The sequence below is a fragment of the Malaya genurostris genome, chromosome 3 (genome assembly GCF_030247185.1).
Source record: "Malaya genurostris strain Urasoe2022 chromosome 3, Malgen_1.1, whole genome shotgun sequence".
In the NCBI taxonomy this organism is placed as follows: Eukaryota; Metazoa; Arthropoda; class Insecta; order Diptera; family Culicidae; genus Malaya; species Malaya genurostris.
The window spans coordinates 164,427,870-164,454,118 of NC_080572.1; the positions used below are offsets into that span (position 1 = coordinate 164,427,870).

The 26,249-nt window shown below is 37.5% G+C and overlaps 1 protein-coding gene across 7 annotated transcripts; it reads right to left on the bottom strand.

The window, feature by feature from the left end:
- On the bottom strand, positions 1–26,249 carry LOC131437752 (uncharacterized). 7 transcript variants are annotated; one of them, XM_058607304.1, is made up of 17 exons: positions 25,500–26,249; positions 6,432–7,057; positions 5,959–6,373; positions 5,758–5,900; positions 4,919–5,218; positions 4,786–4,851; positions 4,539–4,637; positions 3,642–4,379; positions 2,956–3,540; positions 2,723–2,901; positions 2,524–2,663; positions 2,017–2,253; positions 1,809–1,959; positions 1,478–1,753; positions 1,019–1,422; positions 835–957; positions 1–713 (listed from the first exon to the last, which is right to left on the bottom strand). In XM_058607304.1, exons 2-17 carry the CDS (start codon positions 6,859–6,861, stop codon positions 665–667), a joined length of 4,335 nt encoding a protein of 1,444 aa, XP_058463287.1. In that variant the 5' UTR covers positions 6,862–7,057; positions 25,500–26,249; the 3' UTR covers positions 1–664. The 7 variants fall into 7 exon arrangements, with proteins under 7 accessions (XP_058463287.1, XP_058463288.1, XP_058463285.1 ...); XM_058607305.1 differs by having other exon boundaries at positions 1,019–1,398; positions 4,786–4,860; XM_058607302.1 differs by having other exon boundaries at positions 4,786–4,860.

Genomic DNA, 26,249 nt, shown 5'->3' on the forward strand with positions numbered 1-26,249 from the left:
TGTTAATTAGATAAGATAGTGGGACTATCCATAACTTAATCTTGATAACCGAGTGGAATTCGATTGATCTTTAGTTTTTGTATCCGATGAAACGACATCTTTCCGAACAGTGTGCAATTTTGGCTTACATTAATTACCAAAGCACCGAGTAAACATTGGAAACGTTCTTCAGTTTGGTTTAATTTCCAGCTATTTCGTACATTACGGTCTCTTAATGTTTATTATTGGATTTTTTCTTACATTCCAACTTATCTAATTAAATTACTTCGAATATATTAAGAAGAGATTTGACAACTATACAGACACCGAAAATCTAATCGAATATTTCAATCTTTGGTATTTAACTGTCTTGAAAAATATCTTTCTCCAACGACGAGGGAAAGCGTATTCACACAAGTGATCAACCATTCCAGTATTTCTCTACTGGATCTTCACTATTTATAGTCATCACAGTACTTATATGTATGAGCTCTATCAATTTGTTTTATCATTTAAGACATTTTCCTTTATCTGGCTACCATGTTTGGTGCAACTTTCCACATAAACGCTTGGCCTTTCCATTGAATATCTAGATACCATAATGATCGAATATTTTCGCTCATTAATTATTTCTAAACATAAAACTTTGAATTTGATTTTCTATAGCAAATCCTTTTCAAACATTTCAAACTTTGTTGGCATCGGTTTGGTCAATAGCGATGCTGCGAAGTGATCTGAAAGAGGGTTCAAAGGCGTTTATATTCTGCAATTATAAAAAAGTGAAGGAGTAATATTTTAGAATGTTATAATTTATGCCAAATTTACAGTACAAATAATGATTTTCGAATAGTTTACCTAGACCTCTCGAAGAGGGAAGGGTCAGTATAGATTGGTTCACTTGGGTCGTCGAAGTCGTTTTTATTGTTGTTTCTCGAGATCGGGTTTATCACCGGAATTTGACACATCCGTGAAAGGTTTCTGTAACATTGAAACAAAATCATGTTCGGTGATAATTCACTGTTTTAGAATACGGGCTTACCCTGTCGCAAAGGTCTTTTGAATACCATTTTCGAATAGAGACAATCCTGGTGTCCGTATATTTCGATCACCTCTTGAGGACGATGAATGTCCTCTTCCTGAGGCGTGAAATTGATTTCTCGAAATGTTGTGCAGAGCAGATGGAGTGAATGAACTTACTGGAGACGTTCGATCCAGTGACCGATTCTTCATGAACGCAATCCAGTAGCGCCGATAAGCTAACCCAGATGCGAAGGTAATGCCGATCAGTAAGATCATTAACAGGATCAGTGCACTTAGTAGACCGTAGTACTCGGAGTACGTCAAGCAAACGGCCTCCTGAGGAGCTACCATCTTTCTGGCTACTGTATCCTGTTGCATCTCCTCGCGGGATTGAAACACCTGAAGCGGACGAGAAGCGCGAGACTTTTAATTAATTTTTGAATTGAATCTAAAAAAGTCATCCTTCAATATAGATTACCTCAATCATTTCTCGCACTTGTTCCGGCATGTCACTCGCACTGGAGTCCAAATCATTGGGATTTAAATCTTCACTATCCGCGGAAATGTTCCTGGTGATATTATTATCATTTATCACTGTTCCATTGACTACTGAAACTTCCTCGTCCTCATCGTCTACATTGTCTCCAATTAGAGGCTCAGCGGTTCCATCTAACTCACTAGCATTTTCGGATGCAGATCTTTTCCGCCGTCCAAATGAAGGCTCTGATCGTCCACTAGGTCCAGGGCAATATGCCTAGAAAAAGCGTTCGAATATTTTAAGAAGCTATTTTTTAATGCATTGTTCCTACCGGTTGACAACCACCTCGACAAGTTCGCACAGTCGCTTCAAACACAAGGAAATTAGATTCCGGTATTTTGAAGGCATTGAATCTTGCTTCTAGTGCATCACTGTCGCGAGATCTTCCCAATTCTGGAAACACAGAATTATCCACAGGGCAACTGCAAGTAAGGATTGTTCGTAAGTCAAAAGAAATTTTTCTGCGCTTCATATCATACCCATAATTGTCTATCAACTGAACACTTCTTCCAGAATAAGGATCGCGAGCAACCACATTTGTAGCGAAAATATCTGTTGCATGACTGTATCCATCCTGGGATTCCAGACGGAACGTTAGCGGATCTCCAACTGCGATGGTTGTTGTGGGACGACCCTGATAGAGGATCATCAGGCGCACCTTATTGCTCATTGAATTTTCAGCCGGAAGATATTCGATCGGAATTGGACTACCAGATCTATCAATTTCATTAAAACTATACTTCAAAACAGTGAAAATTAAGTCCTTTGGCGTATTTAATCTTGTAGCATACGGTATAGAATTGTTATGAAAGTATTCAACCGCAAGAGTCAAGATCAAATAGTCAAAGGGTGTTGTATATATGTGTTAGTAGCTACGCTACTAAATCTATGGTAATTATTAAACTATCATAATATTTGCATGCACATTCTTCCACTGAAACATGCAATAGTGTGGAAAGTGCTGATTTTATCTACAACCAACTTACCCAGCTCCAATATAACCAGATGTGACTACTGCTTCCCCTGGTCCACGAAACATACAAGTTAAATTGAATCGTTTATCTCTACCAGTCTGAACATTATCAGAAAACTGTACAACGATGATGTTTGTCATTGTGTCGCCATACTGCCAGGAAAAAAGGAAGGTTATAATCAGTTAACAAAATTTTAGTTTCTATATCCTACCCTCTGAGTGCCACATTCTGGATATCCTTGTGGACCACTTATTCTAAGAACATTTACCGTACCACCGTTTCCTCGGAAGAAACATCGATCATAGAATCCGTACGCATAAATTCGACCGAGAAAACCTTCCGGTGTTCGAAGTGTGAACTCCATGCCATCTTCGTTGCACACTTGACCAACTAAAATCAAACATTTCGATCAAAATTCTTACTAAAGCGACTTCTAATGCTCACCATCCAGACATTCATCCTGACCACCTCCTCTTCCAGCAGATCTCTCATAATAATCCGAATTATCAGACTCAAACATCTGACTGGTTGGAATATCAAGATCTCGTGAATCTCGATCGCTTAGCTCACAGTTTCCATCTGTCTCATACGGAGCTGAGTCTCTGTAGTTAAAGCTTCGGCACATGAAATCCCTAGCCCTAACACACTCCTGTTGACAAAGTCCTAACGAGGGAGCGTTTATGACTCTTCGTATATATTGTTTTCGCATCTTTCGCTTGGTCGCCATCTGTTTGAAGCTGTCTAGACCATCACAACGTGTTTCAAACGGACGCTGTGGACCGTATCCTCCAAAACCGTCTCCTCCGCCAAGTGTGTTGTCATAACCGGAGCTTGAAGGTCCGTATGGAACCTCAAATGGATAGCCCCCGCCATCTGGCATTCCTGGACGCCGGTAGCCCCGATCTCGATCGGGGAATGCAGGAACTGGTGGAGGTATACGTCCTGATCCAGACGGCGGGTAATAAGGACCATAGCGATCATCCATGTAACCCCGATCCGGTCCATAGGCTGGCATATACGGATCATATCCTAATGATGTAAATAGTATTAACAATTGCGGTTTGTATTTCAGAACTTCATAACATGAAAACATGAAATTAGTTACAAATTCATTAAAAACGAATGATTACCAGGACGGCGGTTCATATATTTGTGGAATGGTGACACATTTGGTGATGTTGGGTACCGTCCCTGTGCTGGAACTGGTTCCAGAGGATAGCGGGTTTCGGGAGCGGGGTAGCGATTGCTTTCGACTGGCATCAGTGGCGCAGGATAACGATCTGTTGTATATCCCCGGTTGGGTGGTGTCCTAGGAGGAGGTGGATAGCCGGACTGGTAATCGGGATACATGTTCGGCATATATTGCGACGGAGGATAGCGAGTGCCTGTTGGTGCTACCGGACCAGTCGGATAACGAGAATCAGGGTGCATGGGTTGGGGATATCTGGAATCTGGTGTGGGCATTTGATAAGGAGGATATCGTGAATCGGATGGATATCGGGAGTCGGTCGGGTAGCGGGAATCGGGAGGGTACCTTGTATCAGGAGGGTATCTAGAATCTGATGGATATCTGGAATCAAATGGGTAGCGTGTATCTGGTGTCGGTGGAAGACGCGGATCGGAAGGATATCTGGAATCAGGAGGTGGAGGATATCGCATAGGATGGCTGCCAGGGTACATATCAGGTTCACGTTCCGGATACCGATCTGTAGGTCCGTATCGATCTCCCGGGTAACGATTGTCGTATACCGGTGGGTATCTTCCATCATAATCTGAGGGATAACGATCTGTTCCAGAACCAATCGGATAGCGATCGGTTGGTCCAGGGTATCTGTCTGTTGACGGATAAGCACCAGGGAACGGGTCACCTGTAAGTGTGAGGAATGTGAAGTGCTTAAAATTACGAGCACGACTTTCAGTGCTGTTTCAATTTTTAGTACACGGTGTTTAGAGTTAATTTCTGACACATGTATGATTGGTTATGACAGCATTGATCAATTGTTGGTGAATAAAACAGGTACACTTACCACCATAATCAGGTCTTGGTCCAGGGGGGAAGCGATCATTTGGTGGATATCGGCCTGGAGTTCGGTCATCTGGAACACGATCACGATCACGGTCACGATCTGGAGGGAATGAATATGATAATTATGATCTTTTTTCCTCTCTTTTAAGTTTGCTAAGCATGATAAGGAAGTAAGACACCACTTTTGAAGAATGCGGTATTCTAAACTTCTATAGTGTTTGCGATTGAAAAATCTTCAAGCTTCGTACCTCCATAAGGTGGTCTCCAATCGGTCGGATCTGGTCTCCCATTCGTCGTGTCTGAGTCACCGCCCACTAAATGTGCTTTAAAAGTTTAATAAAAAATTACGTAGTGAGACTATGTCTACAATCAGATACTTACGCATTAAATTTTCATAATAATCATAATCCGCATCGTAGATGATACGCATTCCATCCCGTTGATTGTAACGACTGAGACGGCAGGTTCGAAAGCGATCACTATACACAGCCGACCGGCACTGGAAGCTGGTCTGCCGGAGGCACTCGTCCAGACACTCACTCAACGATCTGCCAGTAATTTCCGAATGGAACTCTCCACCTAACCTAGAGTTTCGATAGCGCTGAAAGGCAGTATCCGGACGTCGGCCGCTAGCAAATAAATGTGACGTCACGGAATTTTCTGGATAATCGGAACCTCGCTCTGGATCCGTACAACAGAGGAAGGCAATTCATTACAAACCTTGATCACGTCTCGCATTCTCAAAGAACTCCCCATGAACCCCCCTGGTGTATATCGAATACTCACAAAACTTGTGCAAAGTATAAGTAACACAACACAATCAATCAATTAAGAATCGTCAGAAGAGGTGGAGAATCCATCTAGGAAAGTGTTTAACGGAAAGAGTGCAAGTTTGTGGGAGTGAGTCTCTGGATCAAATTCGAGCACCTCGGCTCCCACGCTTTCGAATCCGTCTCAGGACGTCAACGGAAATGGTTCTATAAAATATTATAGCAAAAGCAAATTATCTCTCATAGCGTGCAAGAAGCGTTCGTTTTATCAATACAGTTAGCGTGCAATATTGGTTGCGCCTATTACGAAAGTGTCGACAGAACACTACTTTCAAATGAAATCGTGGATGAATGACGTTCTTCTGACGACCCGGGGGGTTCATAAGATGGGGAGTGATTGGTTTGATACAATTCGAACAAGCAAAGAAAGCATGATGGTACTGTACTTACGATTGTCAAGACACACCAAATCGTAAAAGTGATGTGTGGGACTAGAACTGATACTGAGATCATCCTTTTGTGACACGGAATCTTCCTCAGAGAGTATGCACTGTTTTGACTGGTCGTCGAACTCGATAGAACGGCAGAAATACCTGAAATATATCTGTTAGTAAAATTCATCTAAAGGGTAAACCTGTTTGTTGACAATACTTTTCAGCCCTCAAACAAAGTGATTGACACTCTTCAAGTGTCATGTTACTAAAGATTTCTACTTCAAATGGTCCACCGAGACGTTTGTTTTCTTCCTTAACGTAGACGACTAATCCATCGCAGCGCCGTTCGGCATTCAAGCAGGTATTTTCTAAATAATCAGAATTCGGATCGTCTTCCAGTAGCTCTGGATGAGTACGTCGAGTGAAACGACTCATCGAGCAACTTCGAAGAGTTGAATCGTAGTTTGCTGATCGACATACAAAGGAAAATTCATTCAGGCACTTGTCTTCGCAGTCAGAGCGATTGGCGGCAGTTACTTCTTTGATATCAGAAACAGGCAGTTTCAATTTTTTTCTAGGATGCCTTTCGAATACATACCGTCTGCTGGGGCATTCACGATCCGGTCTATTTGCTGCAATAAATTCACAGTTTTGCCTAAAACTTTCGTCAGATATTTCATGGGAACTTACAGGTCAAGCAAACTTCAGTGAAATGGACACTGTTTGGCACCAACATCAAATTTCCTATTCCCTCAGGAGCTGCCTGTTCTCGGGTAAGGTAGCAGGTGGATTCTTCATACTCAGGCCCGGCACTAAAAGATGCAATCCTATTTCCCGGTTGAAAATCAAAGCTCGTACATGCCCGTCCCAGATTAGTGGACGCCGTACGATCTCGCAGGCAAAGATCCTGACATTTCTCCAGCACTCGAAATGGTGGTGCTGAATCACGGACCACATCGTCATCGAAACCTTGCAACTGTTGATTTGGCAGTCTTTCATATAGCACCCGACCCAGACCATTGTTGCAGGTGGTCTGACCTAACACTAACACTAATCTAGCTAACGATAGAAGAACGGCGATGTCTGACACCCCGGGCAGTAGTTTTTGCTTTTTGCGCATTGTATATTTCCTTTTCTAGCTTAGAGTTTATTTTTACGTATTTTGTAGTTCACTGAGCTAGATAATAACTTCATGCTCTTTATTTTTCGTCGAGACCAAATCTATTTCAGGTTCAGCCAGTCGTTATCCAAATTTTTGGTATATTTTTGCACTTTTCGATCATTTCACCTTCGCATGGAATTTCCGCCTGAACGACCTGGAAATGAAAATGATACAAGCGGAATAGTATGAGCTAATAACGCTGCGGAAGATCATAAATTGATGATTGAGCCGAGGCTGATAGACTGGTTGAATACCAAAAAGCATGCTTTCTTCTTCCCTTCATATTTTTTGCATTAGTTAGGGTTGGGTTGATTCGCGTTTGTGGCGTAATATAATGAAAAACCTATTAACTAAATCGATGATGCAGAGTGGTATGATTGCATGAAGGGAATTATTTTTGTCGAGGCTGGGAGTGAATTACAAACACGTGACCAAAACACTGGATTTCAATTTAATTCAATAATTCAGGTATATGACGTCATTATAGATGAAGTGTCAGCTACCGTTTTACAAGCTATTGACTTGTTAACTTGAATCTGTAATGGAGATGTCACCTAATTTCCGGATTAACCGATTTTGCAGGCTATTAGCAAGATGATCCGATAATTGGTAAACTAATTACTCGGGAAGGTTTGGAAATAGTCTAAAGCAGCTATTCCTAGTCAGTGGTCCGTGGACCACCGAGGTCCACAAAGTTGTTTTTGACGGTCGCGGATCATACAACTTTTCATCTGTTAGCAATAGTTTCTATCAGTACATGTTTTTGTGTTTTATCATATGCAATATAATGAAGGTTTTAGGACAATATTATGATCATGTTGTCGTTTTCGAAATAGAGTATAAATATATTTCCGACGCACATAATTTCTTTTCAACGTGGGGGTTCGCGGAGAACTATTATAGATTCATAGAGGTTCTTGAAATAAAAAGGTTTTAGATTACTCTAAAGGAAATTGCGATTGACTTCTAATTATCATCATTGTATCTATTACTGCAGAACATGTAACTAATCATGGTTGGTTTTAACATTTGGTCTCAGGAAAAGCTAGTGATTATATTTATGTGATTGATGGAACTGTTACTAAGCTCTAGTTCTATCGGTGAAGCAGTTATGATTTAAAAAAGAGAAATGGAACCGTATTGTCCGTGGAACCGTGGAAGGCTAAAACATTTCTTGGTATAAGTATTATCGTGTAAAATCACATTACCATTTTTATACAAGAACAGATTTCGATGTTTTATTTGCTTCCGGTTCTTCTTCAACTTAGACCGCTAACAGTTAGTAGTAAAACGTGAATGATATTGTGCAACTGTGAAATTAAGAAATAATGCCATTCAGGTAGATTTAATTTTGATATGAATAAACAAGTAATGACCGAAATGATACCCAGATACCAATAATAAACACTAAGTGGCTTATCCCCGGCGAATGACTATTAGAATTAAAATCAAGGTGAAATAAAATTACACTAATAATAATAATAATAATAATAATAATAATAATAATAATAATAATAATAATAATAATAATAATAATAATAATAATAATAATAATAATAATAATAATAATAATAATAATAATAATAATAATAATAATAATAATAATAATAATAATAATAATAATAATAATAATAATAATTTAGTGGATTGCATTTTCAGACGTAGATGCTTCATATGAAAATACTAGCGAGAAATTAACTTAAATTGAATTAAACGAAAGGTCCAACAGATTGCTGTTTTCATCTATAAAATACGAAAAAGTTGATTGAACGCTAGAACTAGAACATACATTTTCATTTTACTCCTGAATGTTTTATCAAGTTTGATTTTGTCCTCCATTAAAATATAAATACTTTTTCGCTTAAATGCACGAAACGACGTCGTGTTCGTTTTGTTCCCTAATGTTGTTTTCGATTGATAATAAACCTTATTTATTTTTTACCCTAATAGTAGCCAAACTAAGATGTAAGATAAGATGGAAAATCACAGGGTTTTTTTAAGTGTGTAGGCCGGTTTCCACAAATGATGGAATGGATTCAAATGAAATTTCAATTTAATTTGAATTCGGCTTCTGGTTCCAAATACAGAATTTCGAGTGCTCAAAATCTCAAACAGTAATGCACTTCAAAAACTTCTGTTAGAGTTAAAGATGTAGTCTTTGAAGTCTTTCAAGAATACTGCTAGTGCTCGCAATCGAGAATGATGCTCACGATTTACCAGGCTGGAAGTTTCATTATTGAGTATTGAAATCATATTGGTGACTGTGCCCGAGATCAGGTTAATGTTTTACATTTTACGTACGGTCATAGAGCACAACAATCCACAAGTCTTGATGATGATGCGATAGATTTTGAGTGGTGGTCCGGATAGCTTCTTACACCGATTAAAGGAGAACGAAAAACATATTCTGAATTTGTAGGTTATTATCTATGTACTTTGGCCATACTGCTGTTTCAGTTTCAGGTTTCGAAAAAAGTGGTCTAAAATTCGATTTTTCAGAAATGATTTGAAGGTTGGAAACAAATAATAGTTTGAAGAATCCAAATCAGATGAACAAGGTGGATCTTTCCGAAACATTGAGCCTCCTTTGAAGCACTCGTGCGCTTGGAAGCACTCTTGCCGACTTCAGTCCATGGTCGGGTAATATTTTTTTTCCTGGTGTATGATAATGGATCCAGCCAAACATATATTCGAAGTGCGCTTGCGTTGGTCTTTTTAGTTCTAAATAAGCACGTGCGGGATACAGCGGCAGGATGGCTTTCTCATCTGCAGAATCGTTCCGGTCATCCAGTGCAATTTTATGTATTATTATTATTGAGGATTATGTTTTTCCGGTTTTAACCTACATTTATGTAGTTTTTATACTGTCAGTGGTAGTGGAGTTTCGAAAATCACTAAACTCATAAAGCCACTATCTTACGGTGTAATCTGCAGGATCATCAGCCATACTAATGTCGTTTTCGCTTGAGAACACTGACACTGACCCAGGGTAGTTTCATCAAACAAACACTTTTCACGAAACTGTGTTGATTTAGCACTTAGCAACGGGGGTTTGAGCAAACCTGATATAACAACCAGGTTCGAAACTGACTCGATTTTCAGTTCAACAACGTTAAAACTAGGTTCGAAACTAGCTTCAAACAAACGGTTTGACAGCAGTTAGAGTGGAAACTGGGTTAGGTTTGGCATCAAGCGAAAACGACATAAGGAGTGTATCGAAAATAAGCTATCCACATACATTTGTGTTGTACACAAATATTTGTGATGGATTTTTATACTCAGATCACAGCATGCTGTGCGTTTAGCTGTCAGCTTTCGTTTGTTTACTTGTTTGTGCGTTTGAAATTCTGCGTTTTCAAAATGTCGCGTATTGAAAAGGAAGTGAAAATTAAGGTTCTGGACACATGGCTAAGTGAAAAGGGTATTACTCTGCGAAAATTGGCGAAGCGGTTTGGAATTCATCATGCCAGTGTTAAAACCATCATTTATAAGTTTGGAGAACACTATTCTTTGGATGAGCTAACAGGAAGAGGCAGAAAACCCGGCTCTTCCAACCCGAAACTGGACAAGAAAGTGGTATCTCTAATCATGAAGAACAAATCAATGTCAATACGTGATTTGGCCAAAAAGCAGGAACAAGTGTCGGAATGATCCAGCGAATCAAGAGGCTAAATCAGCTGAAGACCTACAAGAAGCAGAAAATCTCGAAACAAAGTGTAGAACAAAAGAAGCGAGCAGGAACAAGGGCCCGGAAATTGTATTCGCGTCTTTTGCAGTGTCCGGATGCATGCGTGTTAATGAACGATGAGACTTATGTAAAGGAGGACTCAAAAACCTTTCCAGGTCCACAATACTTACTGTCGCCGTTGGGGAGGATGTGAGCGATGCGGACAGGTCGATTCAAGTGGAGAAATTCGGTCGAAAGGTACTGGTATGGCAAGCAATATGTTCCTGTAGTTTGAAGTCAACCATTTTTTACACTACCGGAACTATAAATGCAGAAATCTTTCGTTCTGAGTGTCTCCAGAAGAGATTGCTGCCGTTATATAAGAAGCATAGTACACCTCCACTGTTTTGGCCGGATTTAGCGTCGACTCACTATACCAAATCCACTCTAAATTGGCTTGCGGAAAAAGGTATAAATTTCGTTGAGAAAAATATCAATCCACCAAATTGCCCTCAGCTTCGACCCATCGAACGTTACTGGGCAATCGTGAAGAGGGTCTTCAAGAAGACTGGTAAGGCAGCTGGGAACACGCAGGAGTTCAAAAAAATTTGGGCTCAAGCGTCCAAAAAATGCGATGCAACACTTGTCCGGAACTTGATGAAGAGCGTTCGATCAAAAGTTCGAAAATTCGTGAAGGAATAACTTAAATTTCATCCGGTTTTCATTATGCTCAAGTTCAACTTCGTACAATAGAGGATCAGTTTTTAGTTTGAACAAATATCGTTTTTTATCATAATTTGAAAGAAAAATTTGTGGATAGCGTATTTTCGATACACTCCTTATTCATCAAACGTTTTTTGTTTCCATTTCTGATTTTCGGGCTCCCTCTAGGTACGTTATTTATTTGCTTTGGCTCTTAGAAGCTATACCGTAGAATCCGAAAATTGTGCAGTACTGCTGTTATAACGACGTTATATTTTCACTTTACCCTGAGAGTAAATGGATCGAGCAGAGACAGTAGATCTCATTCTAACTTATGGTTTGCGTATATGAGATGACTACTGGAGCTGAGATTAATTGGGGTATCGTGACCCTAGAAATTAGAAAATAGGCCATACATTATGACAATATCTACGATTTAAGAGCCTACACTGAAATGAAAATCTTATTTATATTCTCCAGATTTGTCATATGAATCATATGTGGAATATAATTTATAGAAGTTATATGGAAATGTATAATTTGATATTGATAAGTATACCATATACAAGTTATGCGAAAAGTCGATAAAACTTAAGCCAATATAATGTTAATATTCATTATATTTTTCTATATAATCGCATGCTGATTATATTTAATAAAAGTTATGTGAAAACTTATAACCTTTATTGGAAGTGTACATAAAATCTGCAACAAGGAAGACAAAGAGGCACTGTTTTCTTAAGCTTAGACATATAATGGAGTTTGTTTTTACGAAAGAATAATCGTGAATCATGCGGCTTGAAACTGAAGAAAGAGTTGTGTTCTCGATATTCATCGAATTCTCCACACAGGTTTTTGGGAAGTTCTCAATGTTATTTAAAATCACTCAATCACAAGATAGCTCATTCAACTTCGTTCAAGGATACGACCCAACGGACCATGAAATAAATATCCGGTACGTTTCATTACTCTGTCTAGTAAGAGGATTGAAATTTTTTATTTTTAGTTTCGGGATCCCACTTCTCCTCCGCAAATATTAGGTGCTTCTTTACGGAACTGACCACTGGTACAGCTAAAAACCTCGAAAAAAGTAGTAGTTTGCGACTATCTGCTATTCGTAGTGCATCTGAATCATTTGGTTACAGTAAATATCCGATGAAGTGTAGTTGAAATATTAAAATAAATTTATATTATAAAACGCTTTATATACGAAAAATATATCAATAAGTTTTTAATAAGACAATTATTGTTATTGTAGTTTTTGATTCTCCTAAACACCATAATGCCAGTATTTTTAATATGAATCATATACACATCACTTGTTCAATCAAATGGCAATCATTTGATCTATATATAAATGCTATATAGAACTGGGATGACCTTCATCAAAGTCATATACAAATTTTATAAAACTAGTCACATGGTATAGATGAACCTATCAATATAAACTCGAAGTGAATACAATATGCGCTTCATTAATTGTTCCAATGTGTGTTGTGTGGATATCTAGTAATGGTTATAAGGCGCTCCTATTATTTTGACTCAGACTAGAAATTTCATTCGTTATATAAAAATCTTGTAGAAATAACATTAGGAAGAGTTTTATGTTTTATAAGATTATCTTATATATTTGTCATGATGTTGAATACACCAAGTGGCTATCATTGGAAATGCTAATAGTGCAAAATCATTAGAATATCATATAACATGAAAAAGGAAATTTAGCTCAGTGTATGTTAGAGCAAATTCAGCAGCTGCAAGATTCATATGGGTGGTCTATATGCCCCGTTTACACTTCTGCTGGCTGCCAGCATGCTGGTGTCAGTGTACTGCCCTCTTAGGAAAAAACGTTCAACTGTGGTCCAATGATCCAAAGTATTAGACCAACGAAGGACCACCGTTGAACGTTTTTTTCCTAAGAGGGCAGTACACTGACACCAGCATGCTGGCAACCAGCAGAAGTGTAAACGGGGCAATAATGTAAATGAAACTGAAGCAAACGTATCCCCAGCAATCCGTTTTAGATTTATATATTCGACCAGTTCTACTGTCAAATTTAAAACTGGTATACATTGCCGTTCTATTTTTTCTATATTTGAAACACAGATAAAACGCTGCTGGGGCTGCCAGTTTATTTTGTTATAATTCCTTGATTTAAATTTTAAAACTGACATAAATTATGCATCTAGAACTAGAACACTCCTGAATATGCCCTTAGGATTGGATATGAAATTAGTTTCAAACCCTGTTGGTAAAATCCGTCCCGAAAATACTTAAATAATATGATTTGGAAGAAAATCAACAAATCGGGAACAGTCATCTTAGCTTTAAGAAGTCATCAACCTTCAATTACCAATATCTCATCGTCAAGCGCGTTAAAGAAATATATAAAACAATATTCATAGCAAAAACTTTTTTGCTTTCGTTGGTAAAAAGAGATTTGTTCGCATATATTTGATGCCTATTATTGTGTGATGTTCAATAATGACTATTTTGGGATTTGTGTTAAGACTGCTTTATGTCTTATACTAAATTTTATGAAATAAAGTAAATGCTAAACGAGCAACAGGCGGAGAAAAAAAATTAAAATACATGAAAAAATGAAAATTTTACAAAAAATATCTCTTAGATGAAGGACTCGAACATGCACACTTCTCCTTACCGGGGAGATGCTCTACCAATTACGCTACTCTGGAACATGTGTAGCCTCAGAACGCAACAGATTAAATATCACTCAACTAGTGCGTGATACTGCACACAGGCCGAGTGAGATTTAACTACTGCCCTAGCTACTGGCTGAACTCTTTTCGAATACTAACACTCGGGTTAAACCTAATGCAATAACTTAAATATAATAACTTTCAACTAAAGTATAACAACTTAAAACATTGATTTTCAAAACCTACTTGACAGTCCAGAATGTCTAAAAATAGCAATAATGTTAGAACATTCAATAATCTCGACAAACTGGTAGTTGCAGTCGCCATCTTGAGTTCAACAGAGACTTAAAACATAAATTTTTATAACCTACTCGGCGAACCCGTTCCAAAAACCCCAAATGTAGATATTTGAAAAAAAATCGACAAACCAAATATACAGCCATCTTGGGTTTTGAAATCATCCAAACTATCAAATTTCGAACTCTACTTTTCAAACCTGTAATAATGACCATTACATTAAATTTTTTCTAATAAAATTTATACAAACTGGAGTTGACCGTTTCGAGAACATGCTTGGGACATTTGGCGTATCCGCATACTATTTCGTTCTGCATACCTAGCAGTTGACCATTCATTCCGCGGATGTTAAAACGAATATTTTACCCAACCGCTTTGCATGAAGGCGTCTGGTCTTACAAGCTAGTTATAGTATGTTCGAGTCCCAACCTGGAAGGATTCTTATGTCGTTTTTCATTGATTCCACTCGCTCGTTGCCAGTGCTTTGCCTTGACAGCCGATCAATGAAACGATTTCGTAAAGTTTGGTTTGCACGCTTGCTGCTCGGAAAAGAAAACGGGTGCGAAATAATTGCCCGCGAATTACCCCGAAAGTGCATTTTTTTTCGTGCGGTGCAAATCAATGAAACACAGTGCACCTGTTTTGATTGCTCGACTGCACGAAAAGTGCATGAATCGAGCAAAACTTAATGAAAAACGACATTAGTGTCAGTAGGATCGAAGTACTCGCCAAGCAATGATTATGTACGCTAAAAATTGGGTGCGGAATCTGCTGAAATAGAAAGATCAAATTCCAAAAAAGGAATGTAACGCCATGGCTTTTCTTTGCTTCGTGCATTTTGTCCCGTTGTTTTGGTGCATTTTGCTCCATGTTGTGGATCTTTCTACCTCAGGTTACATACAATTTTTTGCAATGTAAAATTTTTTCTGCATGCTTATCAAAATCGTTTGTTTTGCCCCGCACTAATGATAATAATAAGAATTTTACAAGCAGAAAAAAATATTGTGAAAATAAATAAATTCCGGGTAATTGTAACTAATCTTTTTGATAATAACAATTCTGGTTAGAATCAACCAGTGTTTATTTGAAACCACCAACATTTGTTTAGTTAGGACAACCATACTCTAATTTGAAACAAGCATATTTTGTTTGAATCTGCGATATCTCGGTTTGAAATTACTATTTTTGGTTTGATGGGCAACTAAGCGTCTTGTTGTTTCAAACAACCGAAACTTTTCTGCGTGTATGCATCCTACATACATTCAGCAAGTTTGGCTAAATAGGTAATTTTAAACCTTCAGAAAAGTAAAGCACTTGTATTGCGTTCTGGTTCTCGTCTTTTGCATGGACAGAAAATTAGTTTCAAAATAATATAGAACAGAGCAAAAATTGTTCTGCATTTTCAACACTTGCGGTGACATGCATTTATTTTATATTAATGCGATACAATCGACCACGTGATATTCACAGACAAATGTTTATAAAAAAATCAAACTGCATGGCTAGCCGGCCGTCTTGGTTGAGCGGTTTTGATGGCATTCACCAGACCACTAATTTTGAAGGGAATAAACCACAGCTAACAGAAAGCGCGAAGAACACCGGAACCAACTTCCGCTGATTGGAACTACTGATTTGTTACGGTTCGAAGCTTTTTACCGTCGCGTTGACGAAGAACAAACGGCAACGCAGTGGAGAATAGTGCGTGATGGTAGCATCGAAACAGAATATAATTATGTCATTTGGATGCAGCCTTCTGGTTCGGTTTTGGCTAGCCATGGTTGGAACCATTTGGTGAGCGTGATCTGCTGATTCTGGAACCCGCGGCACGTTTTGTATTCAGTTTTCTCACTCGCTATCGCCACTGCACGCGGTACGTGGCGCGGCGACTGGAGACGAATGGTAATCTATAGTTGATTGAGGTCAAAAACATTTCGGTTCTTTGACTAACCGCAACTCACGGGTACATGAGAATAGAAAATTACACAAAGCACTAGCATTCGTTCATTGCGGTGTGACAAATACCGTATCAGTTTGGGTTTGGCTAACATTTCGGTTTTGTGGTTTTCACTGATCTTGAATAGATTCATAATAAATTATGGTAACTCAATCGAAATTAGTGTTTGAAGGGTATTGTGTGTACATTTAATGATTTTATTAAAAGTAACATTCTAATTTCCATTAGAATTCATTCAATCGGACTAAGCGATTCACGTTTTGTTAAGTTATTTATTTAAAAGATATTTTATTCAGGCCTATTTGCGTACAAGCTTTACGTGGCCGATTTAGCTGAGTTTTTAGATAAAAATTTTTTTGTATTGGATCTCGTTGTCACCTTTTTTCTAGGGGAGCTTCCATTTTCCTCCTGCGAGGATTGAGGGGCAGTTTGTTCGTGGTTCGTCTCGTCATCCATTGCCGTGGTATTGTTGTTGATTTCGTTGCTAGTTGCTGTAGATGCGCCTTGTTGTACATTGTAGTTGTAGTTGTCTCCTTGTCCGGTTTATCACATGGCTTACCGTAGTGAACAGCTTTTTGGCAATATTGGAGTCCACAAAATGCAGCACGATGTCCGTTTTCGACGTGTCGGGGGGCCGTTCTTTCAACGCACACACTTCCAAAAAGAGTAGCTTCACTATTTTTGACAACACGGATAGAGTTCGACTGATAGAGTTGTCAAATTTTATCTGCTGACTCATGGATTACTATGATTGATGTTTCATGGGTAGTTTCGTCAAAGCGGGTAAAGCCTGAAATCGGCAATTTTTGTCCATTTGCAAAAGTTACTACACTCTAATGCGATGTAAATTGTGCCTTATGGCAATAAATGTCGTTAAAAACTTGAGTGTTTTGTTTGATGAGTCCAAAAACTGCATATGCATTCGCAGTAACTAGTGAAAGCTGATGGAACGGAGCTTGTGGTTGAGCATGATGCCAATGTCTGTCTTTTTTTTTAATAATTTTTCTTTTCTTTAAGAGACGAAACGCGAAATCATCACTCAGTATAAATAGAATTGGTGTCTGTGACCGTGAGAATTAGGCACGTACCCAGAACAGGAAGGGGGAAGGTTTAGGTCGAGGGGTCCTGGTCCCTCCCAAAATCAGAAACACAGAAACTAAAATGGATAATATTATATTTTTAGGCTGTTGATCTTGCTAATTACACCGTGAAATAGTGATTTTAAGAAATCAAATCAAAACTTCATGAAATAGAGGTTCAAACCGGTGAAAAATAAACGCAAATAATATTAATAACTCATAAAATTGTGCTAGATGACTGGAAAGATAAAGTGTACGAGCATACCATAGTTGCTCAAGATGAGAAAGATATACTGCTGCCGGACCCCGCACAAACTTATTTAGAACTAAAAAGACGAACGCAAGCGCACTTTGAATAGATGTTTGGCTGAATCCATTATTATACGCCAGAGAACAAAATGACTACCCGTCAATAGACTGAAATCAGCACGAGTGCTTCCAAGCGCCCCTGATTTGGCTTCCTCGAATTATTATCTGTTACCAAACTTAAAATCGATACGAGTTCAGCTCTGGGATTTTTGTCCACTACTTCTGGAACCTGAAACCAAAACCAGTATAGCCAAAGTAGCTTGTTTTAGAATATGTTTCCCGTACTCCACGAATCGGAGTAAGGAAGCTTTGTGGGACCACCTCTGAAAATATATTTCATCATCATATGTCTTGTAGATTGTTGTGCTCTATAAATGGATATTTAGAAGGTCTTGAATATGTGCGACAGAAAATACATAACAGTAAATGTAAAGAAATGTAATACAAAAACATGATCTCGAGCACAGTCACCAATTTTGTTTAAATACTCAATAATGAACCTTCCAGTTGGAAAGGTTCTGTCTGTTAAAAACGTGAGCTTCAAATATCACGTTACGAGAATTGCTGTGCCCTCATCAACCTTTCGATTATGCGAAAAAAGACGAGTATTTTTTCAACTCTAATAGAAGTTAATGAATAAACATAAACGTGTATAACTGATTAAGATTTTGAGCATTCAAAATTCTGTATGTCTGGAACCAGAAGCCGGATTTGGATGAAATATTTCATTCGTATCCTTTCTATCAGTTGTGAAAATCGGCCTAGTCCTCTCAGTTAAATCAATGCGCTCTGTGTTGAAATTTTTGCCGCTACTTCCGGAACCGAAAACCGGTAAAGCCAAATTTGTATAAAATCCAACAAACCAGGCCTTGAAATTGAAACAGTTTTGAATCGAGTTGAGAAGATTTTTCTGTTTTTGTTACATCGTTACTTCTAATGACGATTTAAAAATTGCAAGATTCATTATCCAGTATTTCCGAACCTAGAAGTTGGATCTCGATGAAATTAATTGTCATATGGGATAATAATACCATTAATATGAATTTGTAGTGGTAAATTTTGCCCCCTCCCCCTGAAAAATCAAGAGTAGTTCATATATGATCATAGGCAGAGGGTTACTTCGTCCCTAAAATTAGGTTATTTCGATTTCTATCATATAATCTCAAGTAACAGTTTTGATTTCAACACAAACTATGACCAACTTGAAAGATTATTTCATAAAACTACTATTAACACATCAAACTCCACCATAACTGACTGAACACCATTTTCAGACCAAATCTCAGCAAAGTAGACCAAAATTGACAATTAGTGTAAACTTGTGTTGAATCTTGTGAACAGTGGTTTAAAAATGCTAGGAAAAGTTTTTTACCCTACTCTAAAAGGGAATAATAAACTCGCTTTTAGGTTAAAAATGAACAGATTCGGATAAATGAAATTTTATAATAATGAAATTGTCTGAAAACGTACGTGAAACAGCAAGACATACGCTTAATTTTTTATATCAGTGTAGGAAAAAAACAGAATTATATCTGACTGCATTCGAAAATACGCAGCTTAAGCAAAAATTCTCAAAACAAATCTCAGTGGTTCATCGCCATTTTGATATAAATCAACTTTATAACATTGAATATTGCAACAAAGCCTAGTGAAAAAGAGATTAAATTTCATTAATTGTCTCTCTTTAAATATAAAGTTTGAAATAGCAGGTGTACCGATATGAAGTGAGCGTTCTGCCTACTCCTATAGACATGTGATTTTGTTTTTTTGGCGCCAATAAAACAATCAATTTGAAACTGTAAAATATATTGTATTATTAATTTGATTATAAAACCGGTCCTGTGAACCGAAACCGAATATCGGAGATTTAAAGTAGAGCTGGGGTACAAATGTTCCACGCGCGAGCGTTCTAAGGTTATGGTATAACATATGACATATGTCTTTAACCCTGTGTCTAGTCTTTTACAAAACTGCACTGAGGACCTTACGATAGGCTGGAACTTTATGCATGGTTAATGGAAAGATGGATCTTAGCTCTTTCGGAACTGTGGCGATCAGTTGTCCAACTGCTTTTGATACGAAATTGTTGTAGCAGATCCTTCGTCTAGGGTTTTCAAAAAAATATGTCGGTCGCAGCTAGGAGACGCTGAGAGCAATCTAATTTTTCAAGTACAAGTAATATCTGAAATTATTGATGTAGTACTGGGTCACGCACGTCCGCAATTACCATGATCAACGAATGTAGTGTAAGGAAAACTCGCTCTTACTCACTAGAAAAACCTGGTGTTTTCATTCCTATGTAAGTTGTTTTATCCACCAATTCGAATAAACAGGTGAGTGAACCGTATGATTGAGCACTTCCCATTGAATACTTCCTAGCATGTCGCGAACGCTTTTCGACTGTTGCGTTGGTGAATTGTCGTGAAGCAAGATCATTTTTTCCTGTCTATCTCTATATTCTGGTCTATTTCCGGCTCGGCTTGACTGCTTCATTTGTTGTTGGTAGCGAACGACGTTGTCAGATTCACCAGATTTCAGGAGTAACACAACAGTTCCGACGTTATAGATGCCGTCGATGCTTAATCTGGATTCTATAATGATTGTTTGCATTAAGGGTTCTCCAAAAAATTCCAATGACAAAATGTTGGAGAGACTTTATTTCGTATCGTTGAAGCAGCATTTCACGCGTCGCTTTTCGGTTCGCCATTTGTCTCTCGGTCAGTACCTACTTTCCACATTTCTGAATCTTTCCCATAACTAGTTGACATTTGGAAATTGCTTGCTGTTGAACTCTCAGCACCTCTGCAAGCTGTTGTTGCGTTTGCATTTATTCAATACTTCTACATCAATTGGCTTCATCAAACAATTTTCGGTTGCCGGATTGTGCGATGTCGTTAAAGACGAAATCTTCAAATTTGAACTTTAAAACCGTGTTTCACATGCTCGAAGTGTTAGAATACTATTGAAATAAACTCTCACAAGGGCACGGACACTTTTTACCTAGATTGAACATTAAAAGCAATGTATGACGCAAATGTCCAAAATTTGTTACGTACGCCGACATTTTTGACGACTGATAAAAACTGATTGAAGGCACTTTTTGAAAACATTAAATCAGTTTCGACTGCCAATACTACGGAATAAAATGACACCTATGTTTTACAGCTATTAGTAAACAAAACATAGAATGACATCTATCTAAAAATACGAAAGTTATTTAGGAGTACATCTGGTATCAGAGATTTCGACAAACATAGGGAGCGTTGAGTTGTGTCTATGGTCTTGGCTGATTACGCACTGATATCATCATGTATTTGGTTGATTGACTAATAAGGATTGTTTAAAAAATGATATTGGGAATTGATACCATTCCAATTCAGACAATTACCGATGTGGCATTCCAGCTTTTAAATGGTCAGCCGACCCCATCTCCGTCGTTCACAAGAAAAGATAAAGGATACAGAAGAGAGGGAATTTTAATGCTTTACCTACTTTACGGAAGAGTGGCTTCTCAGACTCAACAGACTTTTTCATAAGAGCCACGGAGTTTGTGGTTTGGACAGGTACGAGGTCTAGGAATTGCTCTAAGCATGCGATATGACTAAGGAAGAAGATGTTTTTAATTATGTATTTAAGCTTCAAGTGCACGTTATTATGAAAGAATGTTCGAACGATTGTGCCAAAACCAGTAGGAATGAGATTTCTTCGAGCACAGCACCGCTCAAAATAACTCTTATTGTTATCACACTAACTGAAATGTAAATATTCAAATGTTAGGAATTAGGCAAAAAAAGCAGTTCCTTTAAAAGCAAAGTACACAAGATCACACAAAAAATTTTCTCTGAGTAACACTCATCATGTTTCGGACACTCTGGTCCTTTTTGAAAAACGCACTCTGTTGGCTGGATAACCCTGCGCAGTGGGCCGTATCCACAATTTAGGGGGACAAAAATATGTGTGGCCTAGCGTCATACTTTAGAACTGTGATGTCTTCCAGACAAATTATCAGTTTTGAGGAAGCCTTCTTTGAATATAGGCGGTATTAGGGTGACTTTTATCTTTAGGGTGAGCTGAAAATAAACTCCCGTACTTGTTGAGATAAAGGTTTGCTCTCTCCAGCCAAAATGAAAAAAAAAAACTTATATCTAACAGCTTTACGATGACGCCATTGTGGTATCACAAGCGGTTCTAGTTGTATAGCAATTTTATTCAGACAACTTAGGGTGTTCCTAGAAAAATCAGTCGTTTTACTCTATTTTTCACTTATCGTTTTTAAAGTTAATCAAAATATTTTTTTCGGGACAGATGCATTCAGATAGCTTTTTTGTGCTCAAGTTACTGCCAAACTAGTTTAAAAACAGATAATTTTCAAACTGTTTTATTTGAAGTAAAGGTAAATGATTTTTTTTCTTTCTCTTGCATCGCAGAAAATGCTTTCATAACTACTATTTAAAATAATGATGATATTTTTTTAAACTTTTTAAATAGTGTTCAAACATTGTGTTTCTTTCATTTAAAAACGCAACTAATTTTTTTCAAATGGCTATTGTCGAAAACTGACAATTTCTTTCAAAACGTGTTGTGTGAATAGTTTTCGAAAAATTGGTCAAATCTTAGAAATATAAAAATTGAAAAAATTCTCGTTAGAGTCCCACACTGAAAAAAATCGATTTGGAAAATTTAAAGTCGATATACAAGAAAATTCCATTTTTGATTCAGATGAAATTTAGTCTCAAGATAGGTAATTATGTTCCTTACCAACTGTTTATACATACATATCTCACGGATTGAGTTTAATTGGACGAGAAGATAATGACTTTCAGTCCAGTTCAGTTTTATAAGCAAAGTTTAGGCATTACAGGCATTTTAGGGATTTGGTCACCCCGATTCATATCGTACAGAATCATTGCATGGCTAGTAGTACGATCCTAGTCTGACACTAAGAACCCTTCCAGGTTGTGGCTCGAAAATACGACAACTACTTTGTAAGACCAGCGCCCTATGCATTGAAGCACCAACCCAAGCTAGTATCATAAAACAAAAATAAAAAAAATGTTTGGACATCAAAACGTTTTTCTTGGAGAAACTTGTTTTCCTTGAAAGGAAACAGGAATCAAATTACATTTTCTTGTAAATTGGCTTTACATAATGGCGTCCAGGAAGAAGTTGTAGGGAATCAATAGGGCACTCTGAAAATATATACACTGAAAAAAAAAATTTGATTTTTTTTCTCAATAATTTGAAAATCAACCAAAAAAATGAAATTAAAAAAAAATCAGGCTTTCGATTTTTTTTGATAGTTTTTATTTTAAAGCTCTTATTAAAATCTACAGATTGATGGCTATCTCATCCGTGCCTTTTGAAAAATGAAGAAGTTACAGCTAAAACAATTTACAGATATATTGGAAATTTCAAGTTCTCGTTGAAAGATAATTATTTAAACAGTAGAATTTTATTCTACAGGTTAAAGACAATTTTTTTTCAGTGTGTATTTTTTTTAGAATGCTCTATTGATTCCCTGCAACTTGTTCCTGGACGCCATTTTTTGTATGATGAACGGTTTCCGAATTACAACGAGACCCGTAAACTGTTTTAGCTGTAACTTCTTCATTTTTCAAAAGACACGGATGGGATAGCCATCAATCTGTAGGTTTTAATAACAGCTTTAAAATAAAAATTATCAAAAGAATTAAAACCATGCTTTTTGTTATTTAACTTTTTCGGATTATTTTGTAATTATTGAGAAAAAAAATCATAAATTTGTTTCAGTATATATTTTTTTTCAGGGTGCCCAATCGATTCCCTACAACTTCTTTCTGAACGCCATTTTTGTACAAATAACGGTTTCCGACTTACAACGATTTGAAAAAGGCAATTTTTGTGAAATGCGAAAATACATACGCCCTTTTTTAAAATCAGCTGTGAGTCGGATTGACCTCTCAATCAGTTCAAAACTTATGGTTTGCCATACTGAAGCCATGAGCAAATATTCATCCAAATCGGAGAAGGTCGATTCTGATTTTGTCACTTTTTCGTCTACTAATTCCTGGAATTGCTCTATATCCAAAGAAGGCTTCTTCCCCACAAATATTTGTGTCCCCCGAAATTGCGGATCCGGACCAATGTACACAGTAGTGACGGCTTATCAAATAAAGTCAAAACTTTACAGATCTATTGTGAGTCTCTGACATGTTTCTGATCTGACTTTAATTGTTTCTTTTTTCTTCCTGATAATTTGGTGATAATTGGATGAATACTCAAATTTTGTTTGACCCGAAGAGACGAATGACCTTAAGTTCAAAACCTCTGTAATCGATAGATATGCAGTAACCATGGGATGAGATTTAAGTAAATACATTGTAATAGTATCAAAAAAATAAATTTCAGAAAATTTTCAAGTACAGCGTCCTTAACACATTTGGGTTAGGGCTTAAACAGTACAGCGCATCAGCCAAACATGTTACTACGGTGCGCTTTTAAGGGCTCATATACCTTCTTTCGTGTTTTCTATGCATCGAAAAACATTTCCGTGATATGTAGAAAATTGTAAATTCTACGGCCCACCACCAAACCCAGTTTTTGGATTCATTTGCGATGATGGTGATATCATTAAAACAATGGATCGATTAATTCCAAAATTTAAAGTGAGGCTTTCAATTGCTATGCCTAGTTCGGGAAAGAAAGGTTCCACATTTCATTCTCTGCATGATATTCGAAAATCTAATTATAGTAATACCAGCAACAATAAAAAAATCCACACAATCATTTTGAATGTTCGAATAGTGAAGTTTCTTGAGTTAGCTAACATCGTAAAGATATCAAAAGAACGTGTTGGCTTTATATTGCATGAGCATTTGACTATGAGAAAGTTCTGTTCAAAGGGGGTGCCACGTTTGCTCACTGTTGACTAAAAACGAGAACGTGTTGATGATTCTGAGCAGTGTTTGGCCATGTTTAATCGTAACAAACCGGATTTTTTGCATCGATATGTGACAATGGATGAAACATGGATTTATCACTTAACTCCGGAATCAAAACGATCGTCATCTGAGTGGACAGCAACTGATGAAGGTTATGGCCTCGGTATTTTGGGATGTGCGTGGTGTAATATTTATAAACTATCTTGAGAAAGGAAATACAATTAACAGTGAATATTATTTAGCGTTATAGGAGCGTTTGGAGGCTGAAATTGCAAAAAAAAGACCGTATATTGCAAAGAAAAAAAATTTGTTTCATCTACACAACGCACCGTGTCACAAGTCAATTAAAACAATGGCAAAACTACATGAATTGAAATTCGAATTGCTCCCACATCCATCGTATGCGCCAGATTTGGATCCAAGCGACTACTGGCTGTTCGAAGACCTGAAAAAAGGCTGACTGAGGCCTATTTGAGGCAAAACATAAATCGTTCTACAAAAGTGGTATTAAAATGTTTGAGTGGCGCTGGAATGATTGCGTTGCGTTTGATGGAGCTTACGTTGATGAATAAAATTAATTTTTAACCAACAAATCGTGTTCCCTTTGTTAGGGGCTTTGTTTTTTTCTTGCATCGGAAGGTAAGTAACCCCTTAAGTACAAGCATATATAGCAATAATATAGCTCGATTGAACATCGGCCAGAAATAATAAATGATGCTGAATACGTTTGCGTACTGAAGTATTTTCCGAAAAGTCCCAAGAGGTGTAGAAAAACCAGACCCATCATACAATTCCAAATTTTCGTTGGACATCTGAACAATTTGAAAATAATTGATCTATGAAAATAACATGACAGTTTTCATCATTCACATGTAAGTTGGCCCAATTTGATGAATATTTTTGCATTCACACCTTAGACAAATTATTCACTTAATTTAGTGTTTCAAAGAATTTCATTAATTGCGTTTTGGAAAGTAACGAGTAATGTGTTTAAAGGCACATACTTACAAAGTTGATTATTATCTCGTATTTAGATGCTAGCCTGTCTCTCATGCGATCCAGAACTCTTCTCGGAAACACAAACTCACTCGGGCTAATCCGTTTATCGAAGTTAGTTTTCACTCGTTCACTTGTTTACTGAAGCCTTAAATTATCCTATGATATCTTAACTTTGTACGCTTTACACACCAAATATCACTAAATCGTATGATTCTTCGATTTGCTGGCCAAACTTTCGCACTAGTTTTCATACTGTATCAACATTTTGCGTCAATCGATCCAGGAAGAACGTGCGCAACTGTATGTCACTCAACGGCCAGACTTTGTACAGTTGGTTTGCGCAAGATCCGTGCTCTTTTGATCAGACTTCCTAGTTGTTTCAAAAGTTATGCAAATTCACTAGGATTGTGTAATACCCTATTAAAACCACTTTGGGTAAACCGAACCGAGCAACCGAAATTATTGTCTGTCCGCTGTGAGTTCTCGTGAAGTACTAAATATCCAAAACGACAATATTCTGCCTATAATGGCATTTTTCCATATTAATTATTTGGCGAAGTGAAAGAGCAGATTTTTTTCTGGCTATAGAATTTTCAAACGATCTTGTACATGCAACGCACTGATGTGTGCAGTTTTCCCCTTGTGCGGTGATGGCAGCGGAACGTTCGTTCGTCCCTTGCTATGTTGGTCAGTTCCCGCGTGAGATCATTTTTGTTTCAATATTTTCCCCATGTGCGAGTAGGACAACATGTCGGTTGC

Coding starts and splice junctions, on each gene's coding strand:
- LOC131437752 (XM_058607302.1), bottom strand. CDS start 6,861: ATGCGCAAAAAGCAAAAACTACTGCCCGGGGTGTCAGACATCGCCGTT. Junction 1,960..2,016: donor CAGTTGATAGACAATTATGG/GTATGATATGAA, acceptor CCTTACTTGCAG/TTGCCCTGTGGATAATTCTG. Junction 1,754..1,808: donor GTCGAGGTGGTTGTCAACCG/GTAGGAACAATG, acceptor CGCTTTTTCTAG/GCATATTGCCCTGGACCTAG.